This window comes from Dermochelys coriacea, chromosome 5, assembly GCF_009764565.3.
Source record: "Dermochelys coriacea isolate rDerCor1 chromosome 5, rDerCor1.pri.v4, whole genome shotgun sequence".
Classification (NCBI taxonomy): domain Eukaryota; kingdom Metazoa; phylum Chordata; order Testudines; family Dermochelyidae; genus Dermochelys; species Dermochelys coriacea.
In genome coordinates this window covers 132,307,353-132,333,296 of record NC_050072.1, presented here as the reverse complement: position 1 = coordinate 132,333,296, position 25,944 = coordinate 132,307,353, and the positions used below count along the sequence as shown (strand labels likewise).

Sequence of the window (25,944 nt, the reverse complement as noted above, 5' to 3'; positions counted from 1 at the left end):
AGCAAAGTTTTCTCACCACCTGTTTTCAGCGGTTTTACTGACCAAACTCTTTAGGTCAGGGCCCCTCCCCCAGCATCCAATGGCTACTTCCTTTGTGTCTTCAAGTGCAGTGAATATGATGAGCAAGGAGAGAGGAGACGGGTGCCTTGGAGTGTTTGTCCCTCCTTTTTTATAGTTTCCATCTCCCACTTGAAAACCATTTCCAGCGGCGAGCCAGGAGGCACAGAGTCTGGATAGAAGGGTACTCCCTGCTGGTTTTTTCACCTGTTTAACTTCCTTCATCTTTCCTTACTGCTTGATGACTCTGTTTACTGCTTAAATACAAATTATGGTAAGCACACATTTCTTTGTTAAAGACAGACCTGTTTGCCAACATCTGTCTGGGCAGGCCTTTGGGGTTTGGAACCTGTGGTAATAAAATCATATGGAGGAGTCTTATAACTTTACATACAATGTTGGCGCACATATTTTACCAGGACAATACTGAACAGTAAATTATGAGATTTTTAAATTATACCTCACAAGGCATACCCTTATGCAAACAATGGTGCATAAGGTATGAACAAAACTGATCTGTATTTGCAAGACTGGCAGGATATATGTTATGCAGATACAACATATTGTTCTACAGTTGAAGTCTTGCTGGCTCCATTTAACACTAGAATGAGAATTACAGATTATCTCCCAGCTGCATTTTATTTTAGTCTGGCTGCATATATTAAAATCCACAACTCCACTGAGCTGTTCATGTTTGACCCACTTGGTTGGCACCCCAGCTAGCGCTATTGGCAAACTGCACTAAGCAAGTTCACAGCAGTGCAGTGTCTGGGATCCAAAACATTTTCCTTTTTAAAAGGTTGGCTTTGGACAGTCATAAACATTGATCTTTGTGCCCTCAGTGGAATGAAGCTGTTTGGAAGCTGCTGATTTAGTGGGGGATTGGCCCTGCTTTGAGCAGGGGGTTGGACTAGATGACCTTCTGAGGTCCCTTCCAACCCTGAGATTCTACGATTCAGAGCCATAAAAAGGCAGGAGAGTGGCTAACCCAGGTAAGGCTGTTCACTGGAGAGGTAATCTGGCAATCAGAGAGGGGATGAGAAAAATGATGCATTCATACAGAAGCCAACTGACACAGCAGCCATGTGTGATAGACTGGTGTACTCAAAGTCTGATATTAGGCATTATTGTACGGATAACTCATACCATTAAGCATTATGGGAAGTATTGGCAACAGATAATTTTAAACATTTTATGGTGCAGACTTTAATAACAAATTTTCAGGGTCTGTAAAAGGCTCAGCATCTATTGTTGGGCCTTCAAAGCTAAGACAAATGGAATAGTCAAGTCAGGTGAACGCGCCTTAGGAATTTAAAGTACAAAATCAGTTTAAAGAGAATGGCCAGCCCCCCTATGATGCTGAAGTAGATGGACCTCACGTCTGATCCAGTTTGACAATTCCTATGATCCTAAATTAGAAGAAAGGTGCTTTTAAAAATATTCAATAATATGCCGAGTGGATCCAAACAAAACCCTTTGAATTGTGGAAGAGTTCTGAGCTGGAACTGGACTTTGAGGCCCTAGCTGAGAGCCTTTCATAGTTTCATGGAGTTACCTAGTTTTATCTAAACCATCAAATGACTGAAACAGAAGTTTTGGGGTAAACTTAAAACATCTGTGATTATCATTGTGGTATCTGTCTGAAAAAGAAGGCACAACTCCATTCTTTTGGTAAATGGAATTCACATTTTTTAAAAAACGGATGTGTTCTAATGATTTTATCAAGAAAAGCTCCTTCTCTGATGTTCCCCAAGGTCTGGAATTGCTTGATATTCTGCACACACGCTGCCAAGCCCCATCAGTTTTAGCATGTATCAGCAGACAGCTGAGATAGTGATGGGTGGGATTTCTCTCTTAGGTTATATCTGCACTGTCATCAGTAGGTGTGATTGCAGCATGTATAGACAGACCTCAGCTAGCTTGGATCAAAGCTAGCTTGAGTAACAATAGCGATGATGTGGCAGTGGCATGGGCTTGCTCTGCCTGCCCAAGACCCTGGGTATGTTCTCAAGTGGCTAGCCTCTGCTGCCACGGTATCACTGCTATTGTTACTTGAGTGAGTTTTGATCTCGTTAGCTCAGTGATACTCAGACTGTGGCTCACGAGCTGCAAGTGGCTCTTTGATGCGTCTCTCTTGGCAGCACATAAGATTAAAACACTGTGTGATTTAATTATTAACCAATCTAAGCCATTAACCAATCAGGATGCTTTTACTATGTTATTAACCAGTCGTAGTTGATAAAATAATAATACTTGGTCAGTCATTTTGCTGGGAGAATTTTATATATATATATATATATGAAACAATGAATTTACACTACTCTGGCTCTTTTGGGGAATGTTGATCGCTAATTTGGCTCCTGAACCACTGAAGTCTGAGTATCACTGCATTAGATCAAAGTTAGCACAGGTGTGTCTATGTGTGTTGCAATCACATCTCCAGAGAAGTAAAATTTCGTGGGTGAGAGATGTTTTGTTCACATGACTGGTTACCAAATGATGTGCGTTTGGATGGGAGGAAGAAGTTCTGTGCCTTGCTCAATCCTTACTTTCTATCGCCAATGTTCTTGTACAATAAATGTATGTGGAGGATTCCCCAGAGCTTTGGCCGGGGGTGGGGTTTGTCTAAAACTGAAATCTAAATAAATATTGAAAGCATAAAGGCCTAATCCTCCACTTTGTTACAACAGTTCTATACTTCGTAATTCTGCATGGCATGAAACCCGTGTTCCGGAGTGGGGAATCCCAGTCTAAGGCTGAGATTTTCCAAAGGATGTTAAGAGAGTCCCATTGAAAACCACCTAGCTCCTTTGTAAATCCCACCCTCAGTCCCTATATACAGTATACTGCCCAAATAGGCTTGGGGTGTGGGGACAGATTTTATTTGGCTAATGGGGAATTTGGATAGTCAAGAGGACAGGAGCCAGTCAGTAGCGGAGTGGCCTCCCCTGTGGTCGGGGGCTCATCTTTCTCCGTGCAGTGGCCAGGGATCTGTGCTCTGCCCTGCTTACTTGCTCCCAGGACAGTTGGGCTGTAAAAGACTCCATGCCTGCCAGAGGATCCATTCAGCAGCAGGATGGTCTCCTCTGTAGCCACAGGCTCACCTTCTTCCTCCTCCTCAGAGTCCTGGCTGGGGGTCTCTTATCCGAACCTCTGCATTATTCAAATCCCTTCCTTGTCCCCCAGCATGAGATACATGGATAACACAGAGGTTCAGATGATAGGGTTTTGGATAAATGGGGATAATACTGTAACCTATTTGTAGAACTGCCACACAAAACAGACCCATAATCTCCATAAATACAATTGGTTATTTCTTCAGTGACATTCACTCTCCAGTCTTTAACTAACAGCACAATGAAATAGTGTAACTGGTCCATCAATTTTTTAATTACATCTGTTGGAAACCAATCCATTATTCTTAATTCTGTGAAACTGCTCATAAAAGAAAATTACACTAGTGCTTCATGGGTGACTAATGCTGCTAATTAGAACAAATCAGTAGAGCCGCCTCTACAGTGCAGCCTGCATTTAAGTTAGGTTAACCTGGGTAAAGGAGATGTGGCTACATCAGCTTGAGCTTTTCTGTTTTTATTTGAGCCATGGCTGGACCTGCCTTCTAATGGTTTATCATTGAAATGAACTGCCAGGTGTTTGGGGGTTTTCTTCCATTTACTTTTATTTTTTGTAAGTGATGAAGAAAGCGAGGCTAAAAGTAAAGAAGAATAAACAAATGAATTAAGAAAATGTTTTTCTTAGATAAACACAAGCATGAAATATGTTGCACAGATTCTTGTTTCATCTTGTCCTCAATCACAAAGGACAAGAGTGTATTTAGTTTTCTGTGGTCATTTAGATCTCAGTTTGTTTGTCTTAAAATCATAAAAGAACAAACAAAGGCCCATCTTGCCAAAGGCTTACGCCTGTTCTTCATTTTACACATTGACTTCAGTGGGGTGACTTGTGGGGTTTGAGTCTATGCCTGCTGAAGTCAATTTCAAATCTCCTGTTGGCTTCCGTAGTGTGAAATTGGGTACACCGTGTGTAAAGTTAGGCATGTGTAAATCTTTACAAGATTGGAGTCTAAATCTGCAAGGATGCTATTAAGAAGCTTTGGTACAAAAACTACCTAAAAATTGTCCTGAGCTAGTCTCTTACTCAGCAAAGTACATAGGCACATGCTTAACTTCAAGCATCCAGAAAAGTGCTTAGCTGGATAGGGATGGATTTAATCACATCCTTAAATACTTTTGCTGAATTGGGGCCATGGCAAAGAATATCCTCCAGATTCTAAATGTATCATTTTTTTAGCATTTTTTTTAATCTACTCTTTTCTTGATGTTTGATGGAAATAGATCCCACAGAAACACCTTGAACATAATAGCAAACTGTTTTGCAGGAATGTTATGACCCACCCATATTAAGTGTGACTATACTTATATAGAAATGAAAGATGGCTGTATACTGCAGAATTGAGCTTCAGGTCAAGATTTTGACAACCCCAAAGTCTGGGGATATTTGGATCCATGGTTTTGGTTCTGGCTCACCTCCATCTTTCAGAGGGACAATGTTATTTTTTCTCAAAGTGCGGAAGATCAGTGTTTGCAAACAGAAAAGATTGAAATAAACAGAGAAATGAGGACGAGTTCATAAGAGTTATGAACATTGAAGAGTAAATTAAATAAAAACTGTAATAATGTGTCTTCGTAAGTGATAGTTAAGTTGTTGCACAAATGACTAGGAAATTCCAGCCTAAAAGCAGAAAGTCTATCCTTAAGTCAGCCCGTTGTACATCTTCATTGGCGCATGTAGGGTACAGGTAACATTACAGAGTCATCCCAGACAGCTGGCGTAACAAGGCACAACTGCAGCATTGCCAGTTCTCATGATATTTGGTGTGTTTCTTAAAGCTTTGTCTCCTGAGGCTTGGGCTGACATGAGAAATCTCAGCTTCCATTTGACATAAAAAAAGTTTCTAGCTTTCATGGTAGTGGAGAAAAGTTTGAAAACATGGCCTGAAGGCATCCTATAGGCTCAAAAACCAGAAGGCAAATAAAATGGAACCCTTGGTGTATTTATTATTATTAGTATTATTTTATTTATTATTTATTTCAGGATTTTTAAGTCAGTCTCATGATTTTGGACCATCCGATTCATGTTCTGGTTTTTTGAACTTTAGGGATTGGCAATACTGCAAAAGGACTCTAAGACGGATTTTCCAAAGAGCTCAGCACCCATTTATTTATACACCCCTCCCAAAAAGGAGAGGGGGCAGTGTCAGATTTTCCAATGGGCCCAGCAATTCCACTGTTATCAATAGCGGAAGGAAGTGGGGAATTCTCCACTGTTCTCAGTTGGGGCTGCTGAGTGCTGGCAGTTTTATGAATCTGAGCCCTTTATTTTTTTTTCCACCAAATGCATCCGATGAAGTGAGCTGTAGCTCACGAAAGCTTATGCTCTAATAAATTTGTTAGTCTCTAAGGTGCCACAAGTACTCCTTTTCTTTTTGAGACCTTTATGTAGGTGTCTGAGTGGGGACTGAGCTCTTTTTGAAAGTTTGTATTATCTTGTTTCATTTTTTATTTCCATTGCTTTGTGATGCATAAAATGGCACAAAAACTATGATTCCTGACTGTGAGAAGTAGATTCCTCTTTGGGAGTCGTCTCCTGTTCATTCGCTTCCAGCAGTTTGCTTCCACTTTGTTGAAAATGTTCCCAGCACTGTTGTAATTCTACACAAGTTTCATCACGTAAACTGGTGTTTTCCTCTGCTCCACCATCAGGACTTGCTTGTCTCTGATCTGTTTCTGTTTCAGTTTTCTCGGAATCCACTAAAGTTCAAAAATCAGGAAACAATGGTGTACCTTCCATTCTGTAATTAATTGAGTTGTCCTCTTCTTCTCATTCAGTATTGTGGACAATTTTAAGTAATAAGCCCTACATGCTTTCATAGAAGTCCAGTCCTTAGAACTCATCCTCCTTGTGATGAAAGCCTTCGCCCAGCTCCACTAGGAATTCCTTGGCAGCCCACACTTCTAACTGATATTACTTGACCAGTAATAAGGCTGGGGAAAGTGTTCAACAGCTCCCATTTTAGCTTTTTCCACAGATGTTGTGGCAGACTGCCAGGGAAGCCATGTTAGAGATGGGCAGTGTCCTGGAATGTAATGTGCAGAGCCAAGTGTATTGCCTTGGAGTTTGCCATTAAAATCTGCTCATGACTACTTCCCTTAATAGCAGCTTGCTGGTAGCTTAGAGGTGAGCTATAGTCCACTGTGGAGCTAAGGAACCCAATGATATTGTTCTAACAGAGTTCAATGCCCTGAGGCTCTACTTTCAAAGCACTCTTCCATCCTAGCATCCTCAGCAGGCAGGTTTAAAGATAGTTGTATTCGATCAGTTGGATGAAATCGGACAATTCTTTGGCAAAGAAACTTTCTACCCCCTGTGTACCGTGAGATATCTATACAATGCTACTCAGAGCCTAAGGGACCACACCTGTACCTTTGTAATATAAATTACATCTTACTCCAAGGACATCTTACTCCAAGTCATCTCCAGGACCGCTCTATGGAAATAGCACAGCACCCCCTGCTGGTCTGGAACAGTGCCAGCTGATGACTGACTGCTATTGTCATTGTTTCACCTGCCTTAAGACTGCCCCTTGGTCTGCAATTGGGTACCATTCCCCAAACTTCTGCAGTGAATGTGTGACCCAATGCCCAGTTTCAGTAAAGCATTTAAACGTGTGCTTAAAATTAAGCATCTGCTTTGCTGAATTGGGACCTAAGGTGCAAACTGTATGTGTTTTCAGTCCCCATAGGTCAATAAATGCTAATTATTGCAAAGTTTAAATCCTTGATTTAGCCTTTGTGAACAACATCCTGAGAATAGCTGCACCATCCGGGGTAGTTGCTGAGAAAATGCAGGTTGGACTGGGCCATGGAAAATGGGGGAGGAACAGTGGTGCAGAAGTAAATGGAGGAAAAGGCAAAAAAGTTAAATCCAATAATATTTGAAAAAAGTAAATAGAAACATGTTCTTCCTGTTCTTCCCTCCTTTCATTGCAAATGCAGGAACACAGGGGCTGATAAGAACTGTGATCTACATGAGCAGGGGCCCAGAGGAAGAGTGAGCCACCTGCCATGTTGGAATTGGATGAATATGGCTCCAAACCTACTAGCCATATGGATAACAGCTTCCTGAAACATTTTGTAGGCATATACGTTGAAACATCCCCCAAAGCATCAATGTTGCATACCAAAAATGGTGGCTGCTGCCTGGCACCAGCTGTTGATTATGGTCCTCCTTCCCCTGGTACCAGTGGTTGGGTACATAGGCCCTCTACAGGCACCACCCATTGGGTACCCGTACCCCTTACAGGCGCTGGTCGTAGGGTACCCGGGCCCCTTCCAGGCACTGGCCATTGGGTACGTGGGCCCACTCCAGATGCCAGCTGTTGGGGATGCTGTGGTCCAATCCACAGCTCCTTTCCCCTAGCCAGGATCCTTCCCAACACTGGCATGCCCCCACACCCCCAGTGCTTGCCCTGCCTCCTGGCCCTGTTCCCTCACTCCATACTAGCTCTCACTGTATTGTCTTCATACCCACTCTGGGTCAGGCACTGCTAGCCACTGCTAGCCTCTCAGTTCCAAAGAGAGATGCATTTCCCCATTCCCACTGGCTTATAGCACTCACCTAGGGGAGGGGGGAACCCACAAAGGTTTGCTGTTTGTTTGGAATTTGTCCCCTTGGATTCAGCATTGACCATGTGCACCAAACAGCAGAATGACTTGTGTCATGTTTGTTTGTGGCAGAGGAGGGAAGTACAGTGGTCTTAGGACCAAGAGCTGTGTGGTTCTATGTGTCAGCACAAAGGTGCCTCTGACTAGGGCCTCTGGGTATGACCTTTCCATAAATATTAATTAATCCTAATACTTGGAGAGAAAAGGGAATTAATAGCATACATTAAACCCCGACTAATTGTGTTTCAATAGAAATAATTTCTCTTGAATTCCTCCCGGCAGAGTGGGAGGATGTAGTTAAAGCACTGGACTAAGAGGTGGGAAATCTGAGGTCAGTTCCTGGCTCTGCCCCAGACTTTCCTGTGTGACCTTAAGCGAGTCAGTTAATCTTTGTGGGCCTCAGATCCCCATCTGTAAAATGGGGATAAATATATTACTTTTCTGCCACTCGTTGTCTCGCCTCTTGTTTAGATTGTTAGCTCACTGAGGCAGGGACTGTCTCTCACTGTGTGTTTGTGCAGCTCCTAGCACAGGGGGGGCCCGATCTTTGCTAGGGCCTAGGTGCTATTGTAATGCAAATATATGAATTACTAAGAACAAATTCAAATTCTTCCACGCCAAGGTGAAACATTCCCTGGATACAGAAACTTTCAACATTCATTAGCTATATTTGTATAAAAACGAATGTGCAACTGCTGACATGTTGTTCTACCAGGTTATGTTTATAGGACTCTCTTGCTTTGCAGCTTTATTTTTACTGTGAACTTTATTCAGGTTGTGACTTGGCTTTGTGAAAATTAAGAGGAGAACTAACGGCATGGATCCCTGTCGCCCAGGTTCATGCTATCCCTAGGCTACAGGAAGCCATGTGTCTTTCTCCTCCACTCCATATCGTGTTTTCAGCATGTGCTTTGAAAAGATAATGACATTGTCATGCCCTTAAAGTCAGCATAAGAATCTGCCCCTCAGCTCAATAGTAGAAGCAAAGTGGAAGATTCTACTGTCTGATAAAGATCATCTGCTGTTTCCTGTGCTAAGGACGAAAAGTTGAGCAAATATAAAGGTCATCTGTGTTTATATTAACAATACAACAGTTACACTATGTTTCGTAACAAAGATGGGTCATTATTTATCCACTTGTCCTTTACATCATTGCTTTGAACTGTCTGGATTTGCTTATCGTGATATTTCTAAAATCTGTAAACAGCCAAAGAGAAGAATTTCTGTTTCTCTAAATAGAGTGTTAGGTCATTTTATTATCAGAGCCTTAGAAAGCTGCCCATCTGTTGTTCTTTCACATCTGGAATAGCATATGCAACCTCCTCCTAACTTAATTATTTCAAGGAAATTACTACAGTAACTGTGCCATGTATACACTGTATCATTGCTTCTCTTCATCTTGCCTTTCTCACCGTTAGCAATGAATCACAGACAACTTTCCTAAAACAAACCAAGAAACCAACCATCTTCGACACACCTCACTACAGTAATTTTTCTTTTATATTATTAAAGCAAATGTAATGTTTTCATTTTCACTGGCTAGCTCCTCTGTTTAAAACTACTTATGCATGTTCCTTGGTCCCTATGTTGATAATTAGGTTACCTGTGGGTAGCGTTGAATATGATTAAACAATCAGCTTTCAATTTAGTTTCATACAACAGAGCCATTTAACTTTAGGTGTGGAAACGAGTAATTAAATAGGTCTAGAGTACATTGACCTCTTCACATCTCATTGAAAGCATATTTGTTCATGATAGAAGACCCTGGGAAGCACTGAAGTAAAATAGTTCAGTCCCCAGGAAAACGGGAAGCCATTCTGATTATAAGCTCTTTGGGGTAGACTTTCCTAGTGCAGTGAGGCCCGGACCCCTGACTGGGACCGCTAGCCACTACTGCAGTACAAATAAAAATAATCCTAGAAGCTAAAGATATTTGAAGATTAAATGATCCCTGTTCAAGTATATAGAGTAGCATGATTTGCCTTCAAACACGTGTATCATTTCAACACACAGCATACTGCATTCATGAGCGCATTTCTTCACTGTCACGGATCTTTCGTCCAGACGTGGTCTTTGTACGCGGGACTCACTCTCATCAGTTCTAGAATGATGGTGTGGAGAAATACACCAAGGGCGGACTTGCGTGTGGATTTTCAGCAGTTGGGGGAATCGCTTCCTTTTAACCACTTTAGGGGTGTGTGCCGAGGATTCGCACAATGCTGTGTGAAATGAGGTACTGCAGGAAAACACACACCTAGAATATAGCAGGCGCTGTCACTTTACCTCAGATGTATCACCTAGCAATCCAGCATGCAAGCACCCATGCGCGCCATGGCATCCTGATCTCACTCGATGAGCATCACACTTCTGACGAAAGCACATCACGGAAGAAAAAGGTTTTGCCGCAGCAGTAGGGTTTCCACATGCCCCTGTCTTCTCCCCAGGATGGCCCAGGGGTGGTATGCACAGCTGCTGTCATGGGCTAGTGTGACGACCTTGGGGAGGCGGTAGGGGGCGCTGTGAAAGCCCTGCAGCCTCTCACACTTGGTAAGTTTGGTTTTTTTTTGTTTTTTCTTTTTTCGGTGGTTGGGGCTGGCGGTGTGCACCTGTTGTCGTTAAATGCAGTCTCTAAGGGAGTAGCCCAGTGTCACATATAGCAAACTGCATATTGCTCTGCACACTGCAGCAGGACAGGGGTTCTCAGATTTTTTCATAGCATGGACCACATGCTCAGGGACACCTCCCCTTCCCATTCGCAAGTGCACAGCTTCGCTGCCCGCCCCATCCATGACCACGCAGCCATCTCATCTACTCTCTGTGATCACGTAATGTCCCTGTGGCATCTATGGCAATTGGTTTTGGGGAAGAGTAAGACCAAGAAAGTACCAAGTGTGTTTTAGATATCTATCTATTTAGCAGCTGGAAATAAGGAGAATGGCCAGCCAGGCCACCTCCATCAAGCGCTCCATGGGCAGCAGCAATCCACAGAATAGGTTTGGATGGCTATTAGAGGGATAGTTGAACAGGCAACAGAATAATTACCAGTAGGGTTAGGATATGTAGGATAACACTGCTTTGGAGCAGTAAGGAAGTGAATATTCTCAGCTCAGTGTGAAGGCTTTGCCATAGCTATACATTATGATATGTGTCAGCAGTGCCTTGGGTATGTTCATCCAGTCAGTATTCCTCTTTTCCTTGTTTCACAGACGAATGGGATCCAAACAGGAAATTGAACGAGAAGAAGCAGCAGGAGACAGCACTCGCCAATCCAATGGACCAAGCCAGAACCCAAAGCCTCTCAGAAGGACAAGGGGAAAAAGCCTGAAATACGAAGGTAGGTGCCTGTGGATTCACTCCGCAGCATACGGAGTCTTCCTGGAAGTGGAGGTACCAGCCACCCATTCCTGCAAAGGCACAAGGGTGTCCATAGCTGGAGGGAAGGGAACGAAAGGCAAAGGATGTGAGCTACACTAAGAATGTCAGCCAGATCCTCCCCTGCTATAAACTGGTGTTGCTCCTTTGAAATTAATCTTCTGTTGAAACCAACAGAGCTGTGCCACTGGTCGCTAGCTGAGGAGCTGAGATTGTGTTTTTGCTTTTGGGAAACCATTGATTAGATACTATAGATTCTTTATTATTATTTAATATTCCTATTGTGATAACAACCAGGGTCTCCAATCACGGCCAGAGTCCCACTGTGGTGGGTGCTGCTAAAACCTACTGCCTGCCCCAAAGAGCTGACAATCTAAGGGCCGACTGTGAGGAGAAAACAACCAGTCTCCATATGTTTTTGGCTTAGCTGAGGCTTCATATACAGTTGTTCATGTACAATGTCATAAGTTAACTTGTCATGTAATTTTCAGTGGGCAGCAGTGTTGTTATATACATTTCCTAATGAACAGATATATTGTATTCACAGCCTTGTTTAACTTCCAGTAGTTCAGAATCTAGTGCTCTTTAATGGCCACACTGATCAGTAAAAAGACAATGCAACTGTATTGCAATTATACTTAAATATATATTTTATTATTTGTTTGCACATTTGTCTAGTGTTTTTTTTCTGTCTGAATGGTTGCAGTGTGCATGTGGCTGTATGTGTGTGGATGTACACGGATGGCTATGTATATACCAGGATGAGTTGTGTGTGTAGGATGAGTTTAAGTATTGTTCTGCATTAGTAAATATGCATAGGCCCTCATTAGTGACAGATGTGTATCTAACACAGTGGGGATGGTTCAACTTCTTCTTTCTTTCTTTCTTTCCTCCCTCTCCCATTGTGGTTTGTGCACATCTCATCCAAAGGATTTGTTACATGTTGAGAGAGCCCTGTTTGCTATTTATGTTACTTGTCTGAAAGCTGTATGTGCTGTGATTGTTCCATGTAGGTGAGCCAAAGAGTGCATTAAGTAATTTAATAATTAAATTCTGTGCTACAAACCACACCACAGATTTCACAGGAGACTCTGCTCTCTAGTAATTGTGGGGCTGACAGCTGCTTCTGTACCAATCAGTAGATGCGGCTGTCTCTCTTTCCAGAAAACCAACAGGTTTATGCTATGAACTCCCCCCACCCCCCCCCAGGGGGCATGGTTGAGGGCAAGAGTAGCTACTGTTGAAACACTGACCCTGTATTCCACCAGAACACATCTATCTAAACCCTTACCTCGGCCAGCTCCACTAATACAGATTTCCAAGTCAGCATCAGTGTAACTTGCAAGAACAATGACACTATTTTGGGAGCATTTACCCCTGTGGATCTTTCAAAGGGTAGATGTTAGCCCTAAGTATAAAATAACAATAGCAATAATAATGTAAATTATGGCTAGGCTGAGTATATAAATAAGGCCTCAAGACAAGCAAAGAAATTGTAAAATGACCTGAAGAGATCTGTCTAAGCTCTGTGTAAACTCAAAAGCTAGTCTCTTTCACCAACAGAAGTTGGTCCAATAAAAGGTATTACCTCACCCACCTTGTCTCTCCAATATCCTGGGACCAACGCAGCTACAACACGACTGTAAAAATGAAGGAAGAGAACGAAAGTCACCTGTTTTCTATCAAAATTCAAATTTAGAACTCTCCAAACATTACCTCAAGGGACAGGAAGATGTGTCTGACACACGAGGAAATTAACACTCCACTGCATGCCCGAGGAGTGCCCTAGGAGGCAGACATTTTGGAAAGAGGTGATAAAGGCCAGAAAGGGCGGCAGAAAGATTGTGGAACTCCTTCTGAATGCGGGGCTGGAAAAAAAAGATACATTCAAAAACAAAAACCCATGGAAAATACTAGTAGCTGGGCTAATTGCAGACAGTTTAGTAACACTGGGGAAATGGAAAGACACTTCCCTTCTTTAATGTGCACTTCTGTGATCTGGCTTCTGTTCAGGACCTGAGGAAAAATGTGTCTCGACTCCTGCTTCTTTGTTACATGCACTGTTCTCAGTCACTTTCTGCAAACCTGACTAAGAATAATTAGCAATTAAATAAACCCAAAGAAACAAGCACTATAGTTACTACACTGTTAAGTATCAGAGGGGTAGCCGTGTTAGTCTGTATGCACAAACACAACAAGGAGTCTGGTGGCACCTTAAAGACTAACAGATTTATTTGGGCATAAGCTTTCATGGGTAAAAACCCCATTTCTTCAGATGCATGGAGTGAAAATGACAGATGCATCTGAAGAAGTGGGGTTTTTACCCATGAAAGCTTATGCCCAAATAAATCTGTTAGTCTTTAAGGTGCACCGGCCTCCTCGTTGTTTTTGTAACTGTTAAGTCGGCCTCGGAAATGCTGTGTTTTTATAAACATTCCTTTTGTAACTAGTAGATTCACTGATGCACCTAGTGTTGGTTCCGTATAATGACTCCCTGAGAAACGGCACCATTTATGCTCCCCTTCTGTTTGTAACAATGGAAATTCAAAATCCAAATGATAAGAATTTAGGGGGAGACTTTCAAAGGCAGAATGGATAGTTTGAGGTACCTAACTCCATTGATTTCCAGTGGGAGTTTGGCACCTAATTGCCATTTGTGCCTTTGAAAATTTCCTCCTTACTGCCTACTAACATTTGGGCAAATTATCTGAGGCCAGATCCAAACCCCATTGACGTCAAAGGAAGTCTTGCTGTTGACTTCAATTGGCACAGGTTCAAGCCCATAATGAACAGCTTTTTCTTCTGCACTAGGATCTATCAGGTATTTTCCGATGTCTTAGCTGATCTTCTACTGTTTGTGTGGTAGCAGCCTGGCCCTGACTTGCCCTCCTTTGTCACACCAATCCAAATGCCTCCTGAAACCTGACCCTCTTTCTCCAGTTACAGCAACAACTTCCCAAAATATTATTGTGTATGGTAGCTTTTAGAGGGAGTAGTTCTTTAATACAGTCAAGTACCAGGAGCTGCTTATGGTTCTGATTTGGTTCAAGAGGATTTTAGAGCTGAAACTGCTTGCATCTATAAAGACTGTGGCCCTTCAGAGGAGGCCATGTTGTTGCTGTTGTCCACCCATTGGAGTGGAATGTAGGGCCATAATATGTGGCTCTTAATAAACCATCTTCATGAAGTGAGATGTAGAGCTGGCCTCCTGGCTAGTAAGAATTAGGCCTTACTAGACCTACGGAAGGAAGCTTGTGGGCGTCGGGTGGCAATGAGATTTGTTGACATGCTTGAGCTGGGATCCCTTCCCCCTTGGTATAATAATGAGGCTGCTGGAGTGTTCTCCATAAGGGCTCCTGTGGTCTCTTCCCTTTGGAAGGCGCCCCCATCCAGGTCTGAAATATCCAGAATCTGGTAGTCACAAGCTTCAGCTGCAAGGACTATCTTCTTAGCAGGGCTGCTGAAGAAGCAGAGATTGTTTGGGGAGGAGGCGAGGAGAGAGAATGTTTAGGGAAAAAATTGAGACAGCCTGGTTACTTGTATTGTCCTCTGTCATGGGGCTTCTGCATGCTTTGGGATTTATTGTATTCTTCCATGGGTGTCAGATATGGCTAGGGTGCTCTGGCATGAGCCCCTTCTCATTGCTATTTCGTAAATCTCAAGAATAAATAAATAATTGCACCCCACTAGGATGTAGTCATATTCTAGCCTGGTTCTTCCCAGGCATCCTACTGTATCTGTTGCTAAATGATGGAGAATTACAGTTATGGCACGGAAGAGGTAGCACAGACAGCAGGGCTCCTGCCCAGTCTAATTTACATCGGTAAAGTAGAGATTGGAGGTGAATTTTGGCAAATCTCTTTTCCTGCCTAAAGGCCCAGCCTGTGGGATTATGTAGCCTACATTCCAGGTTTGCTATTACCACAGATGATTTGCTCGCCTGAGGTGCCTCCTGGTGCAATATGTCATTACACATACTAGAGCTTCACTTGTGGGTCCTGGGAGCACTCTATGACCACCCCCCCCACACACACACATCACATTGATTGCTAGGAGCACCAGTTGTGTTCATCACCAAGTAGAAGATGCCTCCCAGCATGCCATCTAGAGGTTGCTCCTCTGGTTGTATCCTGGAGGATCTAGTTCTCACATACTGTTTTCTTCTTCCACTGATGATGGCCTTTCTGAGGTCAGCTATCAGTCAGGGGGTGGGGAGAAGCTACAGAGAGACGAAACCCTTCAAGATAGATCTGCAACATTAGTGCCTCCATCTGTTTTTTAAACCAACTGTACAAAATGCTGGAGTTTAGTACACAGGAGCTCCTGCAAGGTTGTGTTGGGTGTAGAAAACCAGATTCATTATGTCTCTTCCTCACTGTAAACCAAGAATTAATCATGGCACAAGAGGTAAATGTGTGGGGGTTTCCTGTGTAAACTGCTTTGCCGGACTGGTAAATATTTCTAGTATGGTCACAAATAGTCAACACAAGTGTAACAAATGCAAGTTTAGCTTTAGCTCTGCGTGTTTACCATTATGACTTTAAACTGTTTATAGAAAGGGGAGCCCTATAAAGGTCCCTGAGGAGGTGGGCAAAACCACATGGATAGTCAGGGCTTATTGCAATGAAGTGTTTGGTTTAATATTCAAAGAACACATGGTCACTTTGCAGCAGCTATTTGTCATTTAAAACATTGTTGTTGATACTTGACAGTGACACCAACCTAAACCATTCATAACAACTCCAGAAATGAGGTGTATTAACAACTGGTAGGATCCAGCTGGATTCTTTCTTATCTGTGTGTTGTCAAACAGGGCTACCACAAGCTTGCTTTGTCCATCGGAAATACTGATGCAATGGCCAATACAAAAGACATATCTTAATGGTTCTAATCAACATAATCAGCTGTCATTCTTTACATCCTTTTTCTTAAAGTCCTAGCTTCTGGAGGCATGTCGCTAGGTGAGAATCTCAGCTTTCATTTAAAAAATAAGGAATCGTGTAGTCTCCGTTGTTGCACAGGGAAGCCTGAACTCATGAATGAGAGGAAGGATGGACCAGTTGTCACGGCGCTAGCCTAGGCTTGGGAGACTGGGGTTCAAGTCCTTGCTCTGCCATGGAGTTTCTGTGCAATCTTGGGCAGATCACACAGCCTGTCTGGGCCACAGTTCCCCACCGGCAGCACTGCTCTGCCTCCCAGGGGTGTTGTGAGGGTGCATATGTTAAAGATTGCGAGGTGCAATAGATACTAAAGTGATGAAGGCCAGATCAGTACCAGAACCTGAACGGTTATAGCATGAGAAGAGAGGTAAAAAGGCCCCAAGAGATACTGTTTTTAAAAATCCCCTGATTTGGGGGGTGAGGGGAGCTGAGGCGGGCTGACTCATGACTTTGAATGCTAGGGGCTAGCAATACGGTAGCTACATTTATTAGTAAGAAACAAAACCATCCCAGCTAGCACAGATGGGAAAGCAAGTAAAAGAGAGGAGGAGGGCTGGGCTTTTCAGAAGTGCTCAGCATTAGCCTGACTCTGCTCCCATTGAAGCCAACAGTAAAACGACCGACTTCAGTGAGTACTTTAGAAAAACCCAACCTGTTTCCTAAAGGGATACTATTAGTCCCGATACTAAATATCATCTCACTCCCACATTTTGGTCAGTAACTATGTCCATCTTCTGGGTAGGGGATTGGGGCCAGCTGTTGGGAAAAGGCATTCTCCAAGCTATTCAAATGCAGTTGCTTGCTAGAGACATCACACTATTAAACACATCGGGAGTAGCTTTGCAGAGACACTGAGTGTGGTACTGTACTACCAGCCCTCGGTGTGGTGCTTTTCCTTCAGTCCTGGAGCTAGTGTAGATTGTGAGCTGTGTACAATGGACTAATCAGGCAAAGCCTCATGTTTCTCCATTATTGGAGGCCCACTCTAAGTAGATCCAGACTGATGTAAATCCATAACCATGGTGGAGCTATGCCAGCTGAGGATCTGGCCTCACTGAGCTTTCTCAAGAGGGGGAAGTGGAGAGGAAATCCTCCTAGGGGACAGAGAGAGGTTGGGTAAATGTGTAGGAAGGCAGTAGGTCCAGGTACACAGAAAGTAGTCATCAGGTCATCAGTGGGAAGAGTTGGGGCTGGAAGGCTGAGAGGTAAGGAGTGGGATGGAGAGAAGAGAATTAGAGATCTGATCCAAAGCCCATTGCAGCCAATGAGACTCCTTCAGTGGGCTTTGGATCAGGCCCAGGGTGTAGAAAGAGCAAAGAGGATGAAGGGAGATGACAAGGATGGAAGAGAAGATGCAGAGAGATATCAGAAACAAGGGTTACAACAGGTGCAGGGGACCTCTGGGGACGGAGGAGTCCCATACTTCTTTCCAGGAAGAACTGTTTGTTGTGACTGAAACATCTAGGGTGCTGCTTGCCATGTGCCTTTTTAATTAGGCAGCCATTCAGTGCCATTGCACTGCATTGTGGCTTTCTCGTGTTGATCATTGACAGACGCTATTCCTCATGATATCTGCTGTCATTCCATTCGCAATTATCTGGCATTTGATGTTTCAACTTTAATTCAAGGATATAAAATCATAGAAATCTAGGGCTGGAAGGGACTTCATGAGGTCATCTAGTTCATTACCCCGCATTAAGGAAGGTCCATCCCTGTATACATAGGTGACACTATACCTAGACCATCCTGGAGGTGTGTTTGTTTAACCTATTCTTAAAAATCTCCAGTGACTGAGATATGGATTGGATAAGGGTAGAACCTTGATCATACACATCACCCAATATTATATAGGAGACTTTAACTTCCCAGATATAGACTGGAGGACCAGTGCTAGTAATAATAATAGGGCTCAGATTTTCCTAGATGCGATAGCTGATGGATTCCTTCATCAAGTAGTTGCTGAACCAACTAGAGGGGATGCCATTTTAGATTTAATTTTGGTGAGTAGCGAGGACCTCATAGAAGAAATGGTTGTAGGGGACAATCTTGGCTCAAGTGATCATGAGCTAATTCAGTTCAAACTAAATGGAAGGATTAACAAAAATAAATCTGCAACTAAGGTTTTTGATTTCAAAAGGGCTGACTTTCAAAAATTAAGGAAATTAGTTAAGGAAGTGGATTGGACTGAAGAATTTATGGATCTAAAGGTAGAGGAGGCCTGGGATTACTTTAAATCAAAACTGCAGAAGCTATCGGAAGCTTGTATCCCAAGAAAGGGGAAAAAATTCATAGGAAGGAGTTGTAGACCAAGCTGGATGAGCAAGCATCTTAGAGAGGTGATTAAGAAGAAGCAGAAAGCATACAGGGAGTGGAAGATGGGAGGGATCAGCAAGGAAAGCTACCTAATTGAGGTCAGAAGATGTAGGGATCAAGTGAGACAGGCTAAAAGTCGAGTAGAGTTGGACCTTGCAAAGGGAATTAAAACCAATAGTAAAAGGTTCTATAGCCATATAAATAAGAAGAAAACTAAGAAAGAAGAAGTGGGGCCGCTTAACACTGAGGATGGAGTGGAGGTTAAAGATACTCTAGGCATGGCCCAATATCTAAACAAATACTTTGCCTCAGTCTTTAATAAGGCTAAAGAGGATCTTAGGGATAATGGTAGCATGACAAATGGGAATGAGGATATAGAGGTAGATATTACCATATCTGAGGTAGAAGAAAAACTGAAACATCTTAATGGGACTAAATCGGGGGGCCCAGATAATCTTCATCCAAGAATATTAAAGGAATTGGCACCTGAAATTGCAAGCCCATTAGCAAGAATTTTTAATGAATCTGTAAACTCAGGAGTAGTATCGAATGATTGGAGAATTGCTAATATAGTTCCTATTTTTAAGAAAGGAAAAAAAGTGATCCAGGTAACTACAGGCCAGTTAGTTTGACATCTGTAGTATGCAAGGTCCTGGAAAAAATTTTGAAGGAGAAATTAGTTAAGGACATTGAAGTCAATGGTAAATGGGACAAAATACAACATGGTTTTACAAAAGGTAGATCGTGCCAAACCAACCTAATCTCCTTTTTTGAAAAGGTAACAGATTTTTTAGATAAAGGAAATGCAGTGGATCTAATTTACCTAGATTTCAGTAAGGCATTTGATACCGTGCCACATTGGGAATTATTAGTTAAATTGGAGAAGATGGGGATCAATATGAACATCAAAAGGTGGATAAGGAATTGGTTAAAGGGGAGACTGCAACGGGTCCTACTGAAAGGCGAACTGTCAGGTTGGAGGGAGGTTACCAGTGGAGTTCCTCAGGGATCGGTTTTGGGACCAATCTTATTTAATCTTTTTATTACTGACCTTGGCACAAAAAGTGGGAGTGTGCTAATAAAGTTTGCAGATGATACAAAGCTGGGAGGTATTGCCAATTCGGAGAAGGATCGGGATATTATACAGGAGGATCTGGATGACCTTGTAAACTGGAGTAATAGTAATAGGATGAAATTTAATAGTGAGAAGTGTAAGGTTATGCATTTAGGGATTAATAACAAGAATATTTGTTATAAGTTGGGGATGCATCAATTAGAAGTAACGGAAGAGGAGAAGGACCTTGGAGTATTGGTTGATCATAGGATGACTATGAGCTGCCAATGTGATATGGCTGTGAAAAAAGCTAATGTGGTTTTGGGATGCATCAGGAGAGGCATTTCCAGTAGGGATAAGGAGGTTTTAGTACCATTATACAAGGCACTGGTGAGACCTCACCTAGAATACTGTGTGCAGTTCTGGTCTCCCATGTTTAAAAAGGATGAATTCAAGCTGGAGCAGGTACAGAGAAGGGCTACTAGGATGATCCGAGGAATGGAAAACTTGTCTTATGAAAGGAGACTTAAGGAGCTTGGTTTGTTTAGCCTAACTAAAAGAAGGTTGAGGGGAGATATGATTGCTCTCTATAAATATATCAGAGGGATAAATACAGGAGAGGGAGAGGAATTATTTCAGCTCAGCACCAATGTGGACACAAGAACAAATGGGTATAAACTGGCCACCAGGAAGTTTAGACTTGAAATCAGACAAAGGTTTTTAACCATCAGAGGAGTGAAGTTTTGGAATAGCCTTCCAAGGGAAGCAGTGGGGGCAAAAGATCTATCTGGTTTTAAGATTCTACTTGATAAGTTTATGGAGGAGATGGTATGATGGGATAATGGGATTTTGGTAAGTAATTGATCTTTAAATATTCAGGGTAAATAGGCCAAATCCCCTGAGATGGGATATTAGATGGATGGGATCTGAGTTACCCAGGAAAGAATTTTCTGTAGTATCTGGCTGGTGAATCTTGCCCATATGCTCAGGGTTTAGCTGATTGCCATATTTGGGGTCGGGAAGGAATTTTCCTCCAGGGCAGATTGGAGAGGCCCTGGAGGTTTTTCACCTTCCTCTGTAGCATGGGGCATGGTTGACTTGAGGGAGGCTTCTCTGCTCCTTGAAGTCTTTAAACCATGATTTGAGGATTTCAGTAGCTCAGACATGGGTGAGGTTTTTCATAGGAGTGGGTGGGTGAGATTCTGTGGCTTGCACTGTGCAGGAGGTCAGACTAGATGATCAGAATGGTCCCTTCTGACCTTAGTATCTATGAATAGTGGGACAACTATTTATTTTTACAGCATTTAGGCCCCAATTTATCAAAGCACCCCTGTTTAGCAAGCCACTTGAGCATGTTACATTTAAGCATGTGTTTAAATCCCATTGACTTCAGTGGGATGTAAGTACATGCTGAAAATTAAACATGTGCTTACGTACTTTGCTGAATCAGGACCTTAAATGGCAGACAAAATAATGTATAGTTAAGTGATAAAATATAAATCTATATTTATCCTTGGGGTTCTGATGAGGTGACAAAACTGTATTATAAGATCCCCACTGGAATGATAACTTTGATGTGCTAGTATAAAAGGAGTTCAGGGAAGACCCTGGAATGGATACGGATATGGCCTCGCTATCCGAGGGATACTACGGATTTTGCTATCATTGTAGACAATACGCCCCCTGGTGTTTATTGGGAGAACCACCTTACCAACCACTTTTTGCAATGAAAATGAGGGGAATTTACTTGATCATCATACAGGAAGAACATGTCACCTGTGAAACTGGTTGTTTTTTCCCCTAGTGCTGCCTGCATCATGCACCGTACAACAAGGCCAGTCTGAGAGAGGTTTCACAGCAGTTCATCAGAGCACCAGTGCAGCCATTTTAAAATGTTACATTATCTTAGGAAAAAGAAAAGGAGTACTTATGGCACCTTTGAGACTAACAAATTAATTTGAGCATAAGCTTTCGTGAGCTACAGCTCACTTCATCGGATGCATTGCATCTGAAGTGAGCTGTAGCTCACAAAAGCTTATGCTCAAATAAATTTGTTAGTCTCAAAGGTGCCATAAGTACTCCTTTTCTTTTTGCGAATACAGACTAACACGGCTGCTACTCTGAAACCTGTCATTATCTTAGGAGATATCTTTGACACTGAAACCATCAGGGCAGGGGGACAATTTATAATGTAACACTTCAAAACTTAGAAAAATATGAATTGTTCAAAGAAAATTTTAAGCTGACATTTTTACTCACTAGCTGTGGTATGTGCAGGGATCAGGCAGGGGTGTTGCCATCACGTTAGCTCTCTCAGTCTCCGTCTTCCTCACTGGTGATTCATTTTGCCATAGCAGCACTTTGGGGTCCCAGATGAACTCAGGGCCCCATTGTGCTAGGCATTGTATGGACAGTAAGACTCAGTCACCCCCGAAGAGCTGACAAGTCAAAGGGTGGGTTGGAGGCACCATTATCCTTTCTGTTCAACTTCACCTCTCTAAGCAACATCAGCCCAGGCGGTATTGCTAACCTGGACTGGATTGTCTTTTTGCTGTCTATGGATGCCACAAAGATGAGGGCACATAATTCTTTCCAGTCTCCCTCTCCATTCAAATACTGCCAATTGGCCTCCACTCAATGGGAATATTGAGCTTTGTCCATTTTTACCAGCTCTAACCCCAATGGTGCATCACACGTGTTATAGCAGAGCAGTTTCAGTGAAGACCTATCTATTGTACTTATCTAGCCCCCATGGCTATAGTACCTGAGCACCTCTCCCAAGCCCCCTGTGAGGGAGACAGGGCTGTTATCCCCATTGTACATATGAGGCACTGAGGCACAGGGAGACTTGCCCAAGAGGCACAGGCAGTCTGTGGCAGAGCAAGGAGCTGAACTCTGGGGGGCTCTCATGTCCCCATCTAGCACCCCAACCACTGAACCATTCTTTCTCTCTGCGTGGGCCCAGTACAATAGTATTGAAACACTGTATATAAACCCGTATGCTACTCTCATCTCACAGCATTTGCCTTTGCAGCATGTTGTGCCTAGTGTTTTATTTTGTTTACTCTGTTGCCTTTTTAATAAAATTAAAATGAAACCTCTAGCTTTGCAAACTTCCTTCTCCTATCACCTTAAAATGGTACCCCATCTGCAAACTCTTGCTCACACAAGCACTCCTGCCAACAGCAGTAAGACTGCTTCCATAAGGACTATTCCCAAAGTAAAAGTTTTGCAGGCCTTTATTTTTTGTTCAGAGTCTTAGGTCCCCCTTCAGCAACTTGTTTTAGGCTATCACAATATATCATTCTTGACTAAGGCCCAGATCCAGCTAATGCCAACCCTAAGCATTCAAGAATCATGAGTCATGGCCCAAAAGATCCTGGGATTGACATAAAAATCATGACATTTTCAAAATAATAAGTGTGTAGATTTTCTATGTGCCTCCTGGCTTTTTTGAACCTTTAGGGCTCATATTTTCAAGCTTTTCTCCACAGCCATAAGGGCTAGAAATGGACTTTTGATTTGTAAATGAAAGCTGAGATTCTGGTGTATTCACATGATTCCAGGGCCTGGGGCTTTAAGAACAATACCAAATATCATGAGACTTGGGATAAAATCTGAGGGCTGGCAACACTGCACTGTACTGTAACTTTGTACATATGTGTCGTCCAAGTGAGTTCAATGGGATTAGATAAATGCCTAAAGTTACACACAAACATAAGTTTGTGCAGAATCAGGTTCTGTATTTATACTCTCTGGTATCTGCAGAACAAAAAGAGTGTTATCAAAGAAAGCTAACATGGTGGTGTGAAAAGCATGTGAAAGCCATGGCAATCTGTACTTGCCCTTTAACAATCAGAATTTTTGTTAACAGGTATCTGTATGGCTTCTCTCCTGATTCTCCGTGATGTACATCACTTTCACCATGTTCTCAAAGGTTGGACGCATTGGGCTTTTGTCTTTGTTTTGGTTTACAGTTAAGGAAGACTTTGGAATAAAACATATTTAAAACATGCAGCCAACACCAGCCAATTATACTGACATCTCAGTGTGGATTACCTTTGCCGTTCAAATAATAACAAAACCTAGGCTTGAACTGGGTGGCAAGGCAAAGGCAATTAATCACAAACTGACACGCTCGATCAGTAGAATTAGAATGTGCCTCTTTAAACATAGATAAAGGCCAAGTTAATTATCTATGGTGGATAGGGTACCTGCTCATGTCTAATCGGCCTTTGGGCTTTCTTCCTTGGGGAGGTAGTTTATTTAGTTTATTTGCTAAATCTGGGTCTGAAAGTTGGGGTTTTTTTAGAATTCTTTTTTTATGGAAACGTCCAGGCATATTTAATCAGACCATTGTTTCTCACATCTTCTCCCAAAGGTCAGGTAGAGAAAACCTGCCTTTGATCAGAACATTTCTGTACTTGGTTCTTTGTTGATCAGAGAAGAGTAATATTTTATTGCGGTCTGGAAAGAAAGTGTTCAAATATGTCACACCCACTCGCTCCCTTAATCAAAGGACTCTGCTCCAACTGTATCCGAAGGAATTAGTACAATGGTTCTCGTCAATTGACATTTCAGCTGGCAAACCTGATACCTTTGGCACACTACCGTGGAGGTTTAAAAGGATGGGGACCACCACTTTAGTTGCTTTGTGTGGTGTATTGAAACCTCTGTGATAATTGTAGGCTGTCACTTTAAATTTCAAGGGTTTTTCATGGTTCTGCCAGCAGGTGAATGTGTTCTGTAGGGAAGACTCCGATCTGGGCCTAATAGAAGTCAGCCTGCAGCCAGCCAGCCTAGAGCAAGGTGAGTTGAGTTGTACCTCTCTGTTTCAGGGAACCAGCCTGCTTTGTCTCTCTAGTTTTTGGATTCTTGTGTGTTATTGTTGTGAGTTTTAAAAAGTAAAGTCGTGTTACGTTGTGACCTTCCAGCCAGAATATTTGTTTTTATTTAACATCTACGATGCTGCTGGGAATGAGCATTCCAGTTTGGGTGGAGAGACACCCCTCGCTAGCACACTAAGAACAGAGTGTGGCCATTGCAGCACGGATAGTAGCACAGGCCAGGCAGCTGAGTACCCAAGCCCACCCAGCTCACTGGGTCCACACATACTTGTGCCTCAGTGTCCACACTGCTATTTCTAGCATGCTAGCTCAAAGCTCCCACGTACACATACTCTGTATATGTGGTGAACACTACACTTGGTTGATGGCCAGTTGCAGCGGGTCTTGTGCTGCAAAGACATCACCTATATGCCCTTCCCCCCTCATCCGCCCACTCTCCCTGATCTCCAGAGCAAGGGCACAAGTAACAGCGGCAGCAGTGCAGAAATTGAAGAGGCAGCAGGCAGGTCCATGAAGAGGAAGGAGAGGAGGAAAGGTAGCACCTTGTTGCTCATGGTAGGGAAGCAGAAAAATCCTTAGGTTTTTTTTTTTAAATGTCATGAAATAATAAAAAGATAAATAGTAAGTCTATGGAGAGTTCATGAGATTGGTCACTTTAGACTTCTAGTGAGTGCTTGTAATGTAACGACTGTGCAAACCAGGCTTATGAATGAGGGATGACTTGGCACGGTGTTCTGTCCAGATGTGTGCTGCATACGAGAGAAACGAAATTTGTAATATTCACCAGACATTGAGGCCAAAATTTTCAAACTTGGTTGCCTACACTAGATTGCACCCTCAGCAACTTCTCAGATGACACTAAGCTTGGGGGAGAGGCAGATATGCTGGAGGGTAGAGATACGGTCCAGAGTGACCTAGACAAATTGGAGGATTGGGCCAAAAGAAACCTGATGAGGTTCAACAAGGACAAGTGCAGAGTCCTGCACTTAGGACAGAAGAATCCCATGACAGCTATAGGCTGGGGATCGACTGGCTAAGCTGCAGTTCTGCAGAAAAGGACCTGGGAATTACAGTGGACGCGAAGCTGGATATAAAACAACAGTGTGCCCTTGTTGCCAAGAAGGCTAAAGGCATATTGGGCTGCATTAGTAGGAGCATTGCCAACAAATCAAGGGAAGAGATTATTCCCCTCTATTCGGCACTGGTGAGGCCACATCTGGAGTATTTAACTATTCATGGGTCAACCATGGATTAATGAATAATCAGATACATTGGAATAACAAGTAAATTGGATTCTGCTTGAACATATTCTATTAACTATGGCTACATTCATGGAATAAATTACTCATTTTGAATTATTCACTCAGCTCTAACAGAGAATAATTTTCACCAGAAATGTTGATTAGTTTATTTGGCAGAATTATAAACTGATTGGATGGATGGCAGGCAGTAGATGTGAAATACTTAGATTTTATGAAAGCACTTGATATTGCATTGAAAAATGTATCCAAATTGTATTAGGTGTTAAGAACCATCAACAAAATCCTGAATTGAGTTAGGAGAGATGTACTCCTAACTGGTATCTAGACATGTACTCTTAGTACCAGATTTAATTA

General features: G+C 42.6%; 1 protein-coding gene across 6 annotated transcripts in view; it reads left to right on the top strand.

Moving 5' to 3' along the window:
* Positions 1–25,944, top strand: part of NRG1 (neuregulin 1) — a 761,379-nt gene that overhangs the window by 442,243 nt on the left and 293,192 nt on the right. The window contains exon 2 of one of the 6 annotated variants that reach the window (XM_043514727.1): positions 11,009–11,136. The exons of the other annotated variants lie outside the window; for them this stretch is intronic. Coding sequence (XP_043370662.1) covers positions 11,013–11,136 — 124 coding nt within the window. The 5' untranslated portion in view covers positions 11,009–11,012. The remainder of the gene's footprint in view (positions 1–11,008; positions 11,137–25,944) is intronic. 6 annotated transcript variants of the gene reach the window in all.